The sequence below is a fragment of the Mycteria americana genome, chromosome 7 (assembly GCF_035582795.1).
Source record: "Mycteria americana isolate JAX WOST 10 ecotype Jacksonville Zoo and Gardens chromosome 7, USCA_MyAme_1.0, whole genome shotgun sequence".
Lineage (NCBI taxonomy): Eukaryota > Metazoa > Chordata > Aves > Ciconiiformes > Ciconiidae > Mycteria > Mycteria americana.
Genome location: NC_134371.1, coordinates 4,773,278 through 4,793,583, shown reverse-complemented (window position 1 = coordinate 4,793,583; position 20,306 = coordinate 4,773,278). Strand labels below are relative to the sequence as shown.

General features: G+C 39.6%; 1 protein-coding gene across 1 annotated transcript in view; it reads left to right on the top strand.

Moving 5' to 3' along the window:
• The first annotated feature begins 2,107 nt into the window (after window positions 1-2,107).
• BCHE (butyrylcholinesterase) overlaps window positions 2,108-20,306 on the top strand; it is a 32,181-nt gene continuing 13,982 nt past the window's right edge. Inside the window, exons 1-2 of the mRNA XM_075509039.1 lie at window positions 2,108-2,126; window positions 5,139-6,660. Coding sequence (XP_075365154.1) covers window positions 2,108-2,126; window positions 5,139-6,660 — 1,541 coding nt within the window. The remainder of the gene's footprint in view (window positions 2,127-5,138; window positions 6,661-20,306) is intronic.

Sequence of the window (20,306 nt, the reverse complement as noted above, 5' to 3'; positions counted from 1 at the left end):
TGAGGGTTGAGAATACGATGGTTTGTCATAAGCATCAGAAACACTTTATTTAAAAGTGGCCTCTGACAAGATTTGTGGCTTATGATCCCTTCCTCTGATGTCACGGAAATGAAGCAAATGTGTGTCACCTGGCCGTGTTTCCAAAGGGCTTGAAGAGGCATTACAGAAAGTCAGTGAATGCGCACTTCAGAGAACATTGAAAACTGCCTTAATTTAAAGAGCACAACTTAGCGTTTCCTGCAGCAAACTGCACTTGAAAAGTTTTGATCAGCAAGAGTTGCCACTAGAGTTGATTCTGAATCAATCCTATTTTGTTATTAAATGCTTCTATTTACATTACTGAGATAGCAATCTCAGCTAAGAATTCTGAATTCCCAACTAGCAACTATATTGGACACTTCCATGCGAAAAGCTTAGGGATTTATAACCTGGTTTATGTTTAGACTGGGACATATTCTCTCCAACGGACAGGTCCCTGCAATGTACCTTTCAAATGTCTGTTCCTAAAGGTAGACTGTAAAATTACTGGGAGAAACTCAATGACCATGCTTTCCCGAGCTTTTCTCTATTAAAACACTATTTCACATGCTAGCTTTTAAAAATCATTTGTAGTCTCCATGTTAAGGTCTATAAACTTCATACTTAACTTTTTATTTCGGCTTTATTCCTGTTCTATGCATTGCCAAATATTGCTTTTGTGTAATTGAAACAGAGCTGCAGTTTGATTATTAAACAAGGGAAAGTAATTGTCTTCAGCTCTAACGGGGGAAGCAAAGGCTCTTGGTAGAAGAAAACCTTAAAATGTGGAAACTGTTTTTTTCAGAGCAGTGCTAGTGAGCAGATGCTGCTGGGGGCCAGCAGCCCCACCACCAAGGTGGTTTGATGTGGTGGCTCAGGGATGTGGGTTTGACAAGACATTTTGTAATGGGAGTGTATGTAATGTATTTATCTTCTCCACTCCTCTTCTCTAGTCTGTCTTCATTTGTACCTCAAAACGTTTGCAATTTAAATAGTCTCACAGTAAACATCTCTATAGCACACAGCAAAGAGGGTCCCACTGCCAGCTGGGGGACCACGGGTGAGATTTACTGCTGACACGCACTGTAGACCCCTGCGGCATGGGACATGCCCCCAACCCTGACAATTCTGACCTGCGGTTTAGGCTGGCTTTGCACCTGCAGCGCTGAATTCTGGTGGAAACAATACTTAAGAGGTTCAAGGAAAAGAAGGATATTGGGTATAGTAAGCAGCAGGGGTGATTTCCTATTTGAAGCCTAAGAGAGAGAAAACAGTCTGTGACACCATATGGGTACCATTTTTAACGCTAACATCGGAAGAGCACAATGCAGATTTCTACGGTAGCCTACAGATGGCCATGAGTCAAGTAACACAACTGATGCTTGCCAGTTGTTGACATGTCTGTGCAGAGGACACTCTTTTTTTATCTGCCACAGTTGCTGAAAACCAAAAATAGCTACTTATCTTACGGTGAAAAGAAAAGTTTGAGGTACCTTAAAATTGTGCTAATCTTGAGCTGTACAACAGCAAAAAGTACAGGTGAGATCGGTGCTCTAAGCAAGATGAAGGAAAGAGAGGCAGGATTTTATTATAATTCTGTTTATCTTTCTAGATCATAAACCCGTTGCCCTGTGCTAAGAACAAATCACTGCATCTTCCCTTTCCTGTAGAAGCTCATGCCTGATTTCCTCCAAAAGGGGTTTCTCTCTGTAGCATTTCTCCAACTATACCATTAGCCTTTGAGCAGATGTCAGACAGTAAGGAATGGCTGCCTGCAGATCAAGTTGCTGCTGCCAACTCTCGCGAGCTTTGTGTCAGAAACAGTTGATTATAATGTCAGTACTGTCCAATTCACGGGCTTAAAGCAGCAGCTGCATACTGCATTTTCCCTGAAGTATTCAAAGATCCTGGCTCTTAAAAACTTTGTAGTTCTTGTAATAGAAGTGGGGTAAGTGATTCTCTATTTACACGTCTCTGTCTGCCAGGATAATTTACAGTTCTGCTTGATTTGCACGGGGATTGGGATCTTTTAAAATGTTACGCTCTGCCCATTTGTTGCTCTCTTGGGAAAACTCACTCTGCTCTGCAAATGGAACGAGTAAGCAGGCATGTGTATCGGACCTTGGTATTATTCAAGGGATCCTGGGCTAAGTAAATTAAGCTGAGCTAGAAATCACTTATTAATTCAACCATCTTTTCTATTTAAATAGTGATTATATAGTCTTGTGTATAGATTTTTTGCCTGGGTGAAGATTTGCAAGGAGAGGAAACAGTTATTGAAATCAGTCGTGTTCCCTTGCTGAATAAGAATACGAAAGTATAGTCTGTTTAACTTCTGCTGGAGGAAACTACTATAGAAGCAGCTTTTTAAAGTATTAAATACATTATATGATATATATCTCTGCTCGGTTAAGGTTGATGAGCTAAAGCAATCTTCTGACCCTTTTACTCTTATAGTAATAATCAAGTAATGTTTGTTTTGCTCCGTGTGCTTTACGTTGTTGAGTTTGTTTTAATACAGCATTAAAAACCTTATTAAATGTAATATTTGCCATACATTCCAGGTGTAATAATAATCCTCTGTCACTTGCTATTTTTGTTAATATTAACAGAGTAACTTGAGACTAGACAAGTCCTCTCATTCAGTAGTATAAAACTTCTGCATTTTTCAAGCTTGATTTATTTCAAACTTTGTCTTTAAAATGCCACCTGCTCTTTTGCAGAGCTAATCAAAAAGGTACAGAATTGAATTTTTTGTTAGTTTTTTCTTCCTAAAATTCTTGTCTAAAACTTCTTGGGGTCAAAAGTTATGCTTCTGTGCTTTGCCATGCTCTAATATTTTCCTCCTGTCCCATTCCTTTTTAATTAACAGGAAACTGCAGAGGGGAATTAATTTTAATTACTATTTAGATATTAAAAGCTTTAGAAACTTTAACATCTCTTGCTTTTCTTAGTGTCATTTTCTCTTCTTCATAATGACAATGTTTGAAATCTCTTATTATTTCCAGCTTGTTGTTGTGGTTCAGTCCTGGGTGGTATGTTAGAAGTGAGTATGTGAAAAAAGAGAGTGTCAGTGAAACAACAGACTTACAGAAATTATTTTTCCCATCTCACAGTGCTGTGCATTGGGTACACACTTACCAGACTAGATGCCTAATATTAACATTTCTCACAGCCACCCCAGTTGCCTTGGTTGACTGCGAGATAGGGTGAAAGAGTTTAGCCCTAAGCTAATCTTTACATACCTTTTCTCTCCCAGCTCTTAAAAGATTTTATTACAGGAATTAATGGAAAAAAAAAAAATGACTGGCACATAGAGAGGTGAGCTAAATGCCACTAAATGATGTAACCTGTGCGGGTACTGCGGGCTGCTGGAGCGAGCCTCTGCTTGCCCAAACTCCTCGGGACTTGCTGGACCACGTGTGTTGTCCAGATTGACTACTCAGTGTTGTCCAGATTGACTACTCACATCTCGAAAGTTTAGCATACATGGGACCATTTGCAGGTTTCTATAAGTCAAGCTGAAGGCTTGTTAGGAGTGTTAGACCGACTCTGAAGTCTATTGCCCCCATTCACCACCTTACCTTTTTTTTGTAATAAAAAGACAAGAGCGTACGTGTTTATGTTTTCTAAAATGTATCTATTTTCTATCTGTTTAGATGAATGCTAAAGATACTGTCTCTGGAGATTCTTCCCTGCTCCTTTGATGGTATCTCAAAGCTAGGAACCTCTTTGCGCAAAATCTTCCTTTCCCCTCCCCTGCATTTTCTTAGCTGATTTCCAAGGATACACAAACAAGCAGGAGGAGCTCAGATTAGGCCACAGCTGTACTTTCCACAGAAATTAGCCTCATTCCTTTTAAGGACACAAGTGCTTCTCATTAACAAAGAATGGCCTGTTTAAAGTGGCAGGACAGAGTACACTATGTACGACAGGGCAACCAGCAAAAAATAGAAGGAAGCTTTGTTAAGCATTTTCAAATATGTAAGCCATAGAAATGAGCTTATGCAAATGGTCTTTTTCTGACTTTTCACTTTCAAGGGGAAGATACTGGGGTTTTTATAGTGTTTGAAAAGGTTGGGGTAAATAGGACTATTAGTATGCTTAAATGTGGTACATAATCAGCATCTATATCCTTAGCTTTAAGATAATATTATCATTTTGAAAAGTTCTCAGGAAGTGAAGACCAGGCCATACTTAAATTATTAGGCACCACCTACATATATTAAAAAATCCTTGTGTTTTTAGCATTTTAATGTTCATTCTAAGTAGTGAAAGTATGACTACTTGTCATGACTGTGATGGTTGTAAACTTGGTTAAGTTGCTTTAGAGAAAAAAGATCTTGAAAGAAATGTTTCATTTAGGTCTTGGCACACCTCTGTATGCAGTCGCCCACAGGAGCTGATGAACTGACAGTCAGTTCGGAGGCACTTCGTGTACTTCACTTGTTAAAACACCTTCAGATCTTAAGACATACGAGTAGGACAGTGAAATCACCCAGGGCTTTGAGTTTCTCGCAACGCCATCTCAATGGCCCAGGCACCTACTGTGACACAAGCACATAGTTCAAAACTTATGTGGACCTGGAAATCCTTGGCTTCAAGCTCCTTGTCAATGTACACGGAATGCATGTTTATGTGTGGAAAAATCTGTGCCTAGTGATGTTTGTTATCACTCTTTATTGATTTGAGAATACAAATTGCCGAAGTAACCTCTAACAGAATAACGGCCAGTCGGGCATGGCATTTTTCCATCACAGATCATAAAATGGCCTGTTCATCGTGCCAGTGGAAATGAAAGTGGTTAAGTCATCTGCTAACTGAAGTAGTCAGAGTCTGCTTATATGACTTTACTTTCCCTGGTCTGACTTTTTCAGTTCCATGTTTTTTAAGCGACAGAGTTTTTCTGAAGCACTGTACCAAATACTAAATACTAAACACAGTCTTTGCAACACAACTAACAAGAACTTATGGTTAAAGACTGCTGAGCTTTGTGCAGCAGCACCATCTTATTTTCAATGCGCTTGGGGTGACCTACACCCTTTTTGACTAAACTGTTTTGGCTCTGGTACTAATACATTGCAATACTAGTTCTGAATTTCTTTTTTCCTGTTTTTCAGGCATCATGATTTGCACAAATGGTTCAAGTCCCTATACCAGATTTCTTATGTGGCTTCTTCTCCTGTATATGTTCATCAGGAAGGTAATGCCTGAAGACAACATCATTACAACCAAGAAAGGCAGAGTCAGAGGGACGAACCTGCAGGTACTGGGGGGAACTGTGACAGCCTTCCTTGGAATACCTTATGGACAGCCACCCATTGGTAGACTGAGGTTTCAAAAACCAGAACCTCATGAGAAGTGGTCAGATGTCTGGGATGCCACAAAACATGCAAACTCTTGCTACCAGCTTATAGATACAACTTACCCGGGATTTCCTGGATCAGAGATGTGGAATCCAAAAACTAACCTAAGTGAAGACTGCTTATACCTTAATGTATGGATTCCTTCTCCCAAACCCAAGAACGCAACCGTCATGGTGTGGATATATGGTGGTGGCTTCGAGACTGGGTCGACTTCCCTACCGGTCTATGATGGCAAGTTTCTGGCCAGGGTAGAAAGAGTCATTGTAGTTTCCATGAACTACAGGACTGGTGCATTAGGATTTTTGGCTTTGCCAGGAAACCAGGAAGCTCCTGGAAATGCAGGTTTATTTGATCAAAGATTGGCACTTCAGTGGGTCCAGGAGAACATAGCAGCATTTGGAGGCAACCCAAAAAGTGTGACTATATTTGGAGAGAGCGCTGGCTCGGCTTCCGTCAGCTACCATATCCTTTCTCCTAAAAGCCATCCTTTATTCACAAGAGCCATCATGCAAAGTGGATCTGCAAATGCCCCTTGGGCTGCAATAACAGCATGTGAAGCCAGAAACAGAACAGTGGCTTTAGCTAAACAACTCCAGTGTCCCACCAGCAATGAGACAGAGCTAATTCTCTGCCTCCAAGACAAGGACCCAAAGGATATACTGGACAATGAAAGGCTTGTTGTAACACACGACCCTCTCTTCAAAATATACTTTTGTCCAACTGTGGATGGAGATTTTCTCTCGGACATGCCAGAAACGTTGATTGAGAATGGCCTTTTCAAACAAACACAGATCTTAGTTGGTGTTAATAAAGATGAAGGATCAGCATTTCTAGCATATGAAGTCCCTGGCTTCAGCAAGGATAGTGATAGCTTGATCAATAAACTACAATTTGAAGCAGCTTTAACTCTGTCCTTCCCAGAAGCAAGCCAACTTGCAATAGAATCGATCATTTTTCAGTACACAGACTGGGAAAACGAGCAAAAGCCAGAACATTACCGTGATGCCATGGATGATGTTATTGGTGACTACAATATAATCTGTCCTGCAATGGAATTCACCAAAAAATTTGCACAACTAGGACACAACGCATTCTTTTATTTCTTTGAACATCGATCCTCAAAGCTCCCTTGGCCAGAGTGGATGGGAGTAATGCATGGTTATGAGATCGAGTTTGTGTTCGGATTGCCCCTAGAAAGAAGAGTGAATTACACCAAAGCTGAAGAAATCTTAAGCCGGTCCATGTTGAGATACTGGGCAACTTTCGCGAAAACTGGGTAAGTTTACTGTGGAAGTTTGTTTGATTGGTCAGACGCTTGTTGTTTCACAGGCAGAAAAAGCTTGACTGTTTTGGTTATGATATGAAGCCTGATGAGAATGATGAGGATGGATTAATTGTTCGGCTATCCAGAATTCCTGGTTTAGTTCTGATAAAAACACCGTCTTAGTAAAACAAACTTGATGTGTAGCTCATTGTATTGGATGATCTTAAAAGAACAATGCGTATCCACCTATAAAAGCAAACACAAAACATTTTTTTGCCATGGCAGCAGTTGTTACAAAGGAAGGTAACGGTTTCAAGTTTTAGAAGCGAAATATTTCAAATTCTGGGTAAGAGCACAAAGCCCAGTATCCTTTAAAATGTAATTTGCTCAGAACATGCAGGTGTATAATATGGAGGTGTATTATGTTCACGTGATGAAGTGATTGGGATTACAGGATGTTCTTTTCAGAAAGCCTATCTTCCCATGTGTACTCCTGTATATCCTGGGTTTCACTGAAGCCGATGACAAATCACTTCCAATTTCATTAGACTCATCTTTAAGTGAAATATGTCCTAGCCTGTATAAGAAGCAAATAAGCATATTTCATTTGGATGTTTGAAATGGATTAAATACAGCCCCTCATTCAGTCTATTTAGCTGGCGTCCAAGGGAAGTGAGACAGCCCTTGCTCTGCTCGGCAGCGTTGTGGGGCTCTCGATGCAATATTCCGTTTGAAATGAAAACATTTCAGTGCGGTAAGAAAAACAGCCCCTACTACAGTCATGTACGATTAGTCTCAAGGCTGCAAGCCTGATGGGATGGGGAAGTATCTTGTCTTCTCAGAAGCTCCATTTATGCTCTCTCCTGAGAAAATTGTCTATATAAAAATCCGTGCCTGTGAAAACATACAACCAAACACTTAATTCACACTTTAAAAATGTTTAATTAACTTAAATTTTAAAATCCTCCATTAATTTTACTTCCATGGTGAATTTTTCCTTTGATTTGTGAAGGATATGTAGATTTGTAAAGGCTGAAATCAACTTTGGAACAGGATCTAATTATTTTTCTTAACAGATTAAAAATCAGAGGAGACTACTGTGCTCATTTAGTCCATATAGCCTTGTACATAACACAAAACACAGGTAGGACTTAAACATTTCCAGTGATGAAAAATCCAGAACAAATGTTGGTAGGTTGTTCTAAAGCTTAATTCCACTTAAAATGGTTACAGTTATAAAAGGAAGTTTTGTGTCTGGTCTGAAGTTGCCTATTCTACTTCCACTTTTTCCAGGTGCTATATTTTGTTTGACAATTTCTAAGCTTTATCTTATGATTTGTGTTCCATATAGAGATAATTCTAGGCTCTATTCAAATAACCCTTAATCCTTTTTTTTGGTTAAATAAACAGGTTATACTCTTGAGTCTTTCACTATAATGCATTTTTTCAAGTCCTTAAATAATAACTATGCATCTTCTCTAAAACTGTGATTCTTCAACACCTTGTTGGAATTAAACGCTATCGTCCCCAAAGAGTCCTAATTAGAGGTGTCATCCATTCCCTCTAGTTCCACCTGATACTCACCCACAGAAAGCACCATTTACCTTGACCGTGGGGTTACACCAGGAGCTGCTGTGTGCCGGCCTCTGTACAGCGGCTCTGGGATCCGCCCCGACCCCGCGGTCCCCCCTTCCGCACCGGGTGGCTGGCACCAACGTACGGGCAGCCCGGCTGCTGCCCGAGCCCTGCGTAGTCCCTTCACCTTACACTCCAGGGTAAACTAACAGCTTTTTTTTTATAGGCATCTCTTTTTTTAACAGATTTTCTTATCAATAGATGTGATTGATTATTTGCCTTGATATGTGTCCTGGTTTCAGTTGAGTTGGTTGAAACCAAGTGCGTGGTGCTTAGTTGCCGGCTGGGGCTAAACCACGACAATATGTAGAAATATTAATTACATTAACAAGTTCTGTCCCCTTTACACGTTGGATTATTTTTTTCATAATAATTTTTTTTTAACCATGAGTGAAGAGCATATTAAAACTCAGAAAATGACTATACGGACAGCTATACTCATCAATGTATAATGTTTCATTACAGCTTTTATTCTTGTAAAATTTAATCTAAAATTTAATCTATGAGCTCTTCCTGCTTCCCTCTTTACTCGGAGCCCGATGACACCACTCCACATGAATTTGGTGTGAAAGACTGTAGCACAGAGCAAAACATTCAGCAGGGGTGTATGGTCTGGAATTGAGCTGTGCGGTTGATTTATGAATGCCAGAAATGCATCTGATAGATTCCCGGGATGAAGCCTGCACAATGAGGTCAGGTAAAGCTTGGTAACAACGCCTGCATCATGAAGACATGCTATGACAACATCGCTTTGAAACTGGTGTCATTAGGCCCGTAGCGGAGAGCAAACTGAGTGAAGGCTCCTTATTACATACTGCAGCTTTACAACCTGCCCTACGGGAGTTTGCAATCAGGATCTTACACCAGAGATAATGGATCTTTCCATGCAACAGAACTATTTCTTAGCAGGAAAAGAGAAATTCAGGTCTATATTAGATTGTGCAGAATAATGTTTCTATTTTTGTGAACTGTTGGTTTCCACAAGATAACATATATACATTAAAAATACGTATTATATATATTTTATGTCACTATAAGTATATAAAATATATGAAATGTATTATACATGGTATAAAAATATCTTTAAATATAAAATATAAATCTATATATTTATATATAAATCTATTATTTCAAACCTAAACTTATATAGAATATACTATATATTTATCTATATATAAATATAGACACATATATAAAATCTCAGTTACCTGCTGTGCAAAATAGAGTACACTGTCCCTGTCACTGTAGCTAGCTAAAATTAGGCGGCGTAAGGTACATTCAGGTTTAAGTTTATAGAAGACAGTGCCATCATCTAGTCTGATTATCATTCGCACTATAATTAGATTAGCCTAGAGATTGAATTTCAAGTGGTTTCCACAGCAAACAGCAAATAATCCCTCCCTCTGCTTCCACCACAAGTATCAAAACCATCACTATTAGGGTAGAGAGTACAATCATGCAATTTATGTACCAGTAAAAGATCAGATCGGTATTGACCCATTATGTGACACTTTCCTCATCATCCAGAACACAGACCCCTTAGGCTCTGTGATATATTATTCATAGCGTACAATGAGTGGGGAAATAATAAAAATCGCTAATAATTCCAAAAGTAATAGCCAATCCTTGTTTTCCTGGCACCTTTGAGCACACAGGAAACATTTATAAAGAACTGGGGAAGCCCCATTTGACGTAATGTTTATAGTAAACTCTGGCATGATCTAAGGGCAAACATTTGAGGGGGAAATTACCACTGATGTCTCCAGCAGTTGAGGAAAAAATCAAGCAAAAGATGCTAATCAGAAATACTGTACAGCACAATTTTTAGTGAGGGCGTTTGACCTAATATTCTAATGCGCAGAAGTACAAAAGCACAAGGGAGGGAAAAGCAGCCTGCAGAGGAAAGAAGATACGGTAGAGTCAACAACAGCTAAAAGAAATCGGTTTTCTCCCGGTACTTTCTGGTTGGGAGGGACCGAGAGGCAGCTCAGCTCACTGCATGCAGAGCTGTTTCTCACATGGGGTCTTCAAGCCCAGACTTTGACCCTAATGATCTCTGGTTTTCATTCTCACATAAGCACTAGGAATAAAAATGGTGATACGAAAAGTCAAAGGTATGCCCTGTAGGAGCATTTTGTTTCTTGGAAATACTTAATGTCATGTAAGAACAAAAGAAAAGATGTTAGAAAAAGAGAAGCGACTCCTTCAAAGGATCCCAAGAGTGCATGTGAAATTCTTGATTTCTACATGTCTCAGTAAACAAAAGGAGACTGTCAGCCAGCGCAAGGATTTCCAACTCCACCACCCCCCCATCAGTAGCTGACGCAATTTTCCAAGTCTCTAAGCGCTTCTTATTTCACATCCTTGCTAAAAGTAAATATCAGTGATAGCTGACCATTGTTGCTGGAAAATTAACAGGGATAACGAAATTCTGTTTTTTAATATGAATGGGGAATGGGTAACGTAGATGATTCCATAGGAGATGGGAAGAGACATTTCTCCTGTGAGGCTTGAAGTTAGGTGCTGGCCTTATACACCAATATCTCTCTTCAGTACCCAAGGGAATGGTGTCATTTTTAGGAGCCTGCCACATGTTTACATGGTCCGTAACATCGGTGAAGACCCTGCTGAAATAGTCGTCTTTGACGATAAGCTTTTCAGTCATGAGATTCCCTGCAGAACAGGATTCAGCAGCTTGGGAACCCCTGGGAAGGACGGATACCAAAACTACCTCTGTTACTGCACGTAGGGACAGGCTGCTCATCACTGTCTGCAGTATTTACCCATATAAATAAGGTTACTTCATACCACATAGTCTGAGAAGAACGAAAAAAGAAAGCAAATTACCTCGCGGGTCTGACTGTTCAAGCAGTTAACATGGAGTAGCTTGAACAAAGGACAGATTGGGAGGCCCATAAGATTCCTGGTGGTGAGGTTTAGGATCAGCCCTGTGGATTATTTCTAGCTAATGCTAACCCTGATGCTCACAGATAGACCATAGGACACAGGTAAGCACCCACCACGGAGCTGTGGCTAAGCAGGCGGGCAGTGGGGGTAGCTTACCCTCCAGTTATACACGCGCAGCATCTCTTCCCCTCAGAAATATGCTTATGCTTTATTTCAAGAGCAGACCTAAGTAATCGGTGGTGCAAATTACCTGTTAGACTCTTGCAAGGATGTGCTACACGTGGACAAAACCACCATGCTCTGAGTCACAGTGTTTAGAAGAGCATCAGTCCAATAATCAGCCTGTGAGACTGATTTTTATTCTGTGAGACGCGAGCCGGGTCCTGCCCTTCCCGTGGCTGAAGTGCCTCTGCCCTCCAGTCCCGGGCATTTCCAGTCTCGCCGGCATGCTGGTGTCTGAAAGCTGCTGAACACTTCTATCTTCCAATGACCTGTTCACTTTAAAATTGGATTCAACGTACCGAGGGGGAAAGTGCATAGGTAGGAACGTCCTGACTGAACAGTGTGAAGTCAGTCTTGAGGTGGATACTGATGTCCGTTAAGGTGCAGAGAAAGGTAACTATTACTAACCTGCCAATAAATTCCTGGGATTGGAAGAGAAAAGCTTCCAGGTGTGGCAATTCCTTTTCCATCACTTGAACACTTCTGCTGTTCAATTATCACTACAATTTTAAATGACTGAACTTTTGGTATCAAGTAAGGTTGACCAAGTATCCCAGCCGTTCCTAGTTCTATTAGCGTAATTTCATAAAATACTTTTTTTGCATGTATTTGAGCCTTGAAAGAACAATATTTTAATCACACCCTCAAAAAGTCTCCGTTCTACCAGCGAGGGAAGAAAGAGGGTTATTACTGGTGCTGTCTGAATAAATCAAGTATAATAAAATATTTGAGTTATAGGAAAGAACAGATTCCAAAACTGATGTTCTTGATTTACACTTTGATTTAAAATTCTGCCATTTACCCTGACGTAGCGTCTCCTCAGCTGATTCTTGTATTTAAGAACATCGGCAGTTGGATATCAATTGTTCTCCTTAAAATCATTTGATAAGATTCCGGACAGCATCAAATTTAGACAGGCAAAGAGATGTGGCCAAATTGTATTCAGCAGGAAACCGCAGTGTGATCTCGTATGGAAGGGGCTGGATCAGGCTCAGTATGATTATGTTTGTGTATAAGTAAAGTTCATTTTAACAATATTAAGATAGTTGTCAGGCCTTCTCCTGAATGCTTTTAGGCACACTTTAAGTGACATCCATGGTGAAAGAATTTACATTTCTCTTTTTAAACACTTAAAATTCATTTCTCTGCTGCACTTTTGTTATTCTTCAGAAAGCTTCTGAAGTAAGCAGGTGACACTAACAGGCACTATCAATCATAAGCAGCAGAACGTTCTGCTAACTCTCGTAAGAGGAAGTTTTATTTATCATGAAAAAAAAATATATGGCATCCCAAATCAGTGGTTGCTAGGTTATGCCTTTTGCGTTACTTTATTCATTAGGTTTGGTAACCGTATTCTTTAGACATGAGTGACGTAAAGTGACAAGGAGACAGACAAATCAGATGAGATGAAAACTCAAATAAGAATGTAGCGGAACATACAAAGATAATATTTTTAAGGCTTTGTGAAAAATGTTTCTGATAAAAGGAAACTGGCAAAACTTGTCTCACTGCCAGTTTTACAACTGCTGAAACAAATCTTTGCAGCTTTTTCTATAAACTGAAGCCTTTGAAATATTTCCTCCTGTGTTTTAGGGGAATTTGTGAGGCTTTGATTGTCCCACTAAAGCTCTGAAGCACTTTGCCTGGTTATTATTGCCTTTCCCTGATGTTCCACTGGTAGACATATAATAAATTTCAGTGCTTTTGTTACCAACTTATCACAACATGTTTATAGAGAGCAGTTTCAGAGCAGTGAGAACAAAAACAACAGCCTCATATAGAGTCCAGACAGCAGACTGAACTGGGGACCTATATACTCTTATGTATGGAAAGGAATGAATATACTGGGGGAAAAAAAGTAAATAAAAAACTCCAACCACTTTTAATTTTCTAATACTTCAGAAACTAGGAAGTTTTACGTACCGCTAAGCCGTTTCATGGTAAGAAGTTTACTGTGGGTTGTATTTCTTCCTGAGATTAGCCCATGTTCACAGGGACAGAGGCACGTGCCTGGGTTCGATCTCCTTAGCTGAGACCTGGTGCTGGTCCTCACAGGGTCTTCAAACGCACCGGAGCTGTAGCTCAGTGGGACCAAGAGGAGGCTTTCCCTGAGGCTTCTCCTTCTAGCACCTCATGTTTATCTAGAATAAGTCATTTGTCATCTTAACTAGTGATTTGACTGGATCAGGTCGAGAACCCAGAACAGAAGATTTCTGAGTGTGAGGTAAAAACCGAAAGAATATAAATGAGGCATGAGAGAGGTTTCTAAAAATACAAGAAGATAACATGGGAAGTCTTCCCTTCCCATGTTAGGGAAAAGCAAAGCTTTAATTTTGACCCAGAAGGGTATATGCATTCTCACATTCTCTTTCACTGGAATGATCTCTGAGCCATGGAAAAAATTGTGGAAATCATAGTCATGAACAAAAAAAAAGTCAAATTTTGGGAAACTTACTCCTATTTCTCCACATTCACTTTCGGTTTTTGGGTTCTTAAAAGTGACTCACCATCTTTCCAGGGTCCATACATATTGTTATATTCAGAAGCAGTAACGGAAACATCTTTTTAGCAATCTATTTGGAAATAGTGCATCATGGAAAAAATCAGTAACTAGAGACTCGCATTTGGCAGTCATCTCTCTCTTTCTGGCTTGCAAGCTGACAAGCTGTCATTGAATTTCAAAACTGAAACCAGGAGTATTTGATTCAGTCATCTTTTGAAAATAGGTCTGGGATACAAATTATTTAGATTGGCTTAATATTATTACAAATATTGCAAAATTACAAGAAGTAGTCTTGTTACTTTCCATAAGTGCAGCAAATGCAATTCCGTCCATGCAGATTTTATTCTCTACAACAGACGAGTCAAACTATTATTTTCAAACATGAGACGAGAACATCTATTAAGGAAACGTCCAAATATTGTAGGAGTAATTGAACGAGACATAAAACTATAACCTAAAACTATAATGCAAAGGTTTGCCTTGAATATAACACTGGCAATGCTTTATAGAAAAGGGTAAGCTCCAATACAATTGTCACAGGCTGCGGGATCAAAACCACCAGTAATAATGCACGGTCCTGGGACTGAGCCAGGTGAACTCCCTGTGTCTTCAGTCAGAGGCAGAGACACACGGGCACAAGAAAAGAACTGATAAAGTGGATCTCTCTGAGGTGGGTTTTTGTAGAGCTATGCTGCCTTTGGCTGACCCTGTAAAAGAAGAGAGGGAAATATCTTGGATGTGGCTCTACCTATTCTCGTGACAGAGATGGGTAGAAGAGCCTGTGCTGGACGTGGTTCCCTGCTGTGCCAAGAACCTGGCAAAGAGCCTACACGGATATGTTTTGGGGAAAGGAGAGGAATTAAGAGATACAACTGTTCCAAGAGTTGAAATAATATCATGGTATGATTGCTACCTCAAATTTGGGAGTGGGAATAAGAAGCCTGGATGGAAATAATTGAGTGTTTGATGGTAAGGACATGAGTAAGGAAGATGGAAAACAAGAGAGGGAAATGCTAACTCATGCAAGAGGCTAGGTGAACAAGAAAAGACTTAAAGAAGAGAGAAAGAACAGAAAGAGAGGAAAAGATAAAAGAAAATGTCTGAGAGACTTGCTAACCATTTTGGGGGGGAAAGAATCCATGAACAGTGGAATGAAGGAAATGCATGCGTGAACTCATTATGAGTTGTGTGTAAGGCAGGTTCACATATAAGAGTAATACACTTCAGAGATAATCTAGGATTAGGGATTACTTTCCCTATATCATAACTTTTGGAGGCGTGTAAACACATGGTTGCAAAAGTCACTGTGAAATTCTAATTAACGTTCACCCACAGTTAATCCTCTTTTTAGGGGCACTCTTCTTCCATGCTACTTTTCTGCAGCTTAGTCCTTGTTTCATCATCAAAAGACAGAAATTGAAGTTTAAAAGGTCTGCAAACCCCATTTTTCCAGGTGGTTCTGGAACACTAATCTGAAATTTCACATGAAGAATGGAAACCTTTTGGTACACATTTTAATTTACTCCCCAACGCAAGAGATTGGCTTGTTTCAGGGAAGTGGCAAAGGGGAGAAAAGAGGAAATGAGGAGCAGCAGAGGTTACCTAACACCATATTTTTGAAGGTAGCTCAATATGGTGTTTAATTTTTTTTCAATCAGCTGCAAGAGAAGTCAGTTGTGGGTAAATGTAGTTAGCAATTTAGTCACAGGTTTTGTGAGGTTCTGTCCCCACAAATCTAGAAGTAGAAATCAGGCATTTCATGCTTACAGTTAGTGATGTTACACAATTATATGCTGGTGCAGATGTGAAATTAAAAGCTGCCATCGTCTGCTTTCCCAGACATCTCTGGCTGCCACCTGTGTTCTCTACCCTTTCCTTGAGGGAACATAAGACAACTTCCTAATTTCATACAATACAAACTCTAAAGAGCGTTGCCTCAAATTTACACCAGAGAGATCCTTTTTCTACTGGAGCTGCTGTTCAAATACTGTGATTTTTATTTTAACTAATGAAGTTTTAAATATCTGCCTCTCACGAATGTTATTCACCATGGTGTTCTCAAGGAGTAGCCTCCAAGTGAATTTTCTACACAACTGGAAACGCTTAGAGGTTTAACAGTTGTTTTTTCCTAGGTATGAAGTAGTCTGCATACCATAATTTCTACAAAAGCCCCCTCAATTTTGAAAGAGAAGGACTTTGGATAAGCTCAGATATCCTCCCCTCTTTACATACTATTTCTTCATGAAAGCATGCCTTTCACGACTCTTAGTCCAAACGTTGGTAGTTGGAGATCTCCCTCTTGGTGTAGTTCAAATCAGACTCAGAGCATGTTGTAATGCTGGGACATAATTTGAATGTGTTTATCAAAGAAAATTACATGTAACTTCCACCTGTAAATGTCAAACCTGCAGTGAATTTATAACAGAGATAAGAAAATAACTTAATTTTTTAATTATTTTAAAATATCTTTTGGGGAGGTTTATGAACACTATAGCTTCTTATTTACATTTCCCATCATGAAGTATCAGTGGTTCTGTTTCAGATGAAGCAATAACACATATACACGCTACTGAAAGCTACCTAATAGTTTCATTTATAGGACTGCTCAATTTGGCCTAGATTACATGGTAGTTGAAGTTTGTGACTCATGCTCTTCCTACCATTCACAGAAATAAAACAGTGGCAGTAGTGGAAAATATCAAGAAAAATGCTGCTATGATGAAGGCTGTCAGGACACAATGAATCTAGATGATTTTAGTTGATGCAGGGCTATGTGGAGCATCCATCTTGAAAAGAAATCATGATTAGGACAATTACAATTGAAAACAAATCTCAAATATTATATCTTAGTATGGTATCTACTACACAGTCTGTGTCGAAAATTTGGTCTCTAGAGATAAGGAAAGCATTGAATCCATTTATCTAACAATTTCTGAGTGTCTGGGATGAACTCTATTAATGTGAGAGAAAGCAAGAGATGGAAACAGCAATCATATACATATGAGTACAGTATTTACTCTTTCTCACAACCAACTAGGCTGAAAAATTTTACCAAAGCCACTGGGAATTTAAAACACAGTATTAATAGTTCCATGGCAATAAAAACATTTTTCTCTCCCTTTACACACTCTCTTTAGGTTTGTCCCTGGGAGCAATGCTGGTTAAGATACTATGTAAGTTTATGTTTTTCCAGGTCGTGAGAAGGAGAAGTGAGGTTGTAGAGGAGATAACACAGTTTCAGAGGATGAGTAAAAGGGCAAGTGCCGTGTGCCTTCCTGTCTACTTGTTCTTTTACTTACCTTCTATGGAAGTTACTTCCTCCTTCAAGATCTCAATAGGGTTCAGCACCTTCTTCCATTTCCAAATAGCCCTCTTCAACCTCTACAAACAAGACTAAAAACCATAGTTTCATTTGATCGCTTGCTGCAGCCAAGAGCGTACAAAAAAATAACAGCTTTGAAAAGTGGTCCTTGAAAGCTAAAATTGATACCATACGAAAGGGCATAAGGATCTTATAAAATACTTTACAGGAACATTAAAAAAAAAAAAAGGCAAAAGCGTTCCCTTATAATAAAAGGAGGACTAAGCCATAGTGTTGCCCCTCTCATGTCTATTCAAAAGGGACGTAAATACGAACCGCAAACATTCACACCAGAACCTGGAATCCTGGAGAAGGTGTGAAATCGTCATTGTGAATTCTGTCCAGGAGAAGAGAAGCTTCTTTTATAAACAGCTACAGGTATTTCTCCAGCTGGAACCTGATCCAAAGCTTTTGAAGTCATTCAATCTGTTCCATTTGTTTGGATTTGGATCAGCCCCTAACTAGTAAGTTGATTCACCTCAAAAAGTGCTGGAGTGGTCTTCAAACACCATGCAAAATAATGCGTCAGATGCAAGGCACGTTAAGCAGAAGGAATACAATATTTTTCAAAATTCTTTACTGCTTTATCACAATACATAATCTAAATGTGTAAATGACTACAACTATATGTTGTAGGTATGTTATATTAGACACTTGTCACATTCAGCTTAGTGTGACTGTGAGCATCACAGTGAGCGATAAGTATTTCTTCAAACAAGACAGGATAAAACATATTTTTGGTGGTTTAAAATTATCTCCACATTAATGTCAAAATTTCATCCATTTCCCTAAACTCAATTTAACTTCAAATCCTTTGTCTTCTTGAAGTCATACCATTAGGTTGAAGATTATTAGATGGGTTTGGGTTTGCTGTTGGTTTTGGGGTTTTTTTTCCCCTCTTTTCCTCTTGCCAATCACTCTTCTCACTGTAGCAGCCTCCAGCATCGCTGGCTCTTTCCATTTTCAGAGCTTGCTTGTTTTTCTTTGGCCAGAAATAATGCTCCGAGAAAGCCGTGAGATTCAACATGGTCTCAGTCTCTTCTTTACACCCTCTTCAAAACCGTGCAGAACACGCATGTATTTGGGATGTACCATCTGAGATATTGAAGGATCTCTGACTGTCGGGGCTTTAGGACTGTACTATAGACTTGCTGAGAGGACAGGAGACACAGGTCTGATAGTCCTCACTCAGAGGGACCCAGAGGATAGTGGCACAGAGCTAAATTTAGAGAAAAGTAGGGTCATACTTAACTTTACCAGTTGCTCAGGAAAGGACGTTTTAACTTGCTTTCAAGTTTCTAGTGCTACTGACTCTCAGACAGAGCGCTGGGACTGCTGTTCCGGACCTTGTACGATAATCACATCTCATCACATGCTATAACAGTAGTGGAGTTTGGGGCAGGGGTTCCTGAAATAGTACCAAGCTTTGCTGGAACATTTTCACAGTGGAGGAGACCTATGTCCAAGAGTGCCAGCGTAGGCCCAGGAGGTTAGAAATATGCAGCCAGGGAATGAAGAGCTCATTAGCTCTGGCTCGGCTGACCTGGCTCGTTATTACTCCTGATACCAGAGCAGACTCCAATCCAGGAGCCAGGGATTTGAGGCCCTGAGCTCCTAAATGCATTGCAAGCATGCCCAAAGAGCCAAGGCAGAACATCCTGGTTCTAAATTTCTCAAATACTATATTATTTATGGCCAATACCTTAAGACCTACCTTGTCAATCCCTTATATATAGCAGGAATTCACAAATAAGTACCGAGACATGCACAAGCAAGAATCACGTCAACTTGATGCGTGCTTCGTGAGGCTGTTTTGAGCAGAACATAGCAAGACCAAAAAAGAAGCAACAGCTTGTTGCTTCATTTCCTGAAAGTGATATCAGTTGTAATAGTGCATACCACTATAATTTATAGTTTAAGACATTTAAACACACAACTGCTGTCACCAAGCTGGAATCTGGAAGCTTTATTTAGCCTGTGAAGGTGTAAGAAAACCTAGCTGCAAAGGTCCTTCTCCAATTTCTGTCAGTTAAAAAGTATGCCAGCTGGATCCTACAGGTTTCTTCAAGGATCAGCAGAAGAAATAATATTTACCTACGATAGAACTTGCAAAGCAGTTTCCTTTTGCTGTGGCTCAGGGGCACTTTATAGTCACTAGATTACGAACTCATGTGTGAGCCGTGAGCACAACAGAATATAATGAACTTCCCATAAACAGCTGCTTAAGAAAAGCAATTTGAAGGATTCAAACCTAGAACCTCTCTCAGACTTGTAGTACTCAATCATACGAGTCCTTCATTCATTACAGTGGGAATCTGAGTAAGGCTCAAAAGTCGAATAATCAGGACCAATGATTTTTGCATCATAGTAAATGAGAAAGGTTTCATTACTACAGATTTTCAGAAACTGGTTACTATTTTGCAAGAATTAAATTCTAATAAATAAAACAAAGTTTTCAAACATCACCAATTTTTTTTTTTTCCCAAATTCCCCAGTTCTTCATAGTGCCACAGGAGCACAGGCCTGATACCTTGACAATGCTGATGCCACGAGGCTGCAAGGAAGCTTAGTGCATGAAACAGATAATCGTGGATGCTTTCCCATCACCCAATATCTCACAGGCTGACAGTACCCCTGTCTGAGTTGTCACCTTTCAGTATGGTAGTTTTTAGAGCTCGGTTATTATAAATGGCACCAGTCACCCTTTTCAGCTGATAGATTAGATACCTGCTGTCTTTCTCATTAGTCTAAGAGGATAAAGACCTTAAGAGAATATTTTAAAATAAAATATTAAGTGTGGCAGTGCATTTGTACAGAGGGTCCATCAGTTCCATAGATAGGATGGTTAGTGATTAGCTGATATTAAGGAATACTCTGAAGAGCCGTCTCAATTAAATAGAAACTAGCAAGGTAACTTGTTATGCGGTATCATGTATAAAGAGCACCAACTGGTAGCAGCAGTGACATCAAAAGTAATATATTTGTGAACTCATAGCGTGTCAGGTTTCCAGTTCACTTACTGAGGGGTGA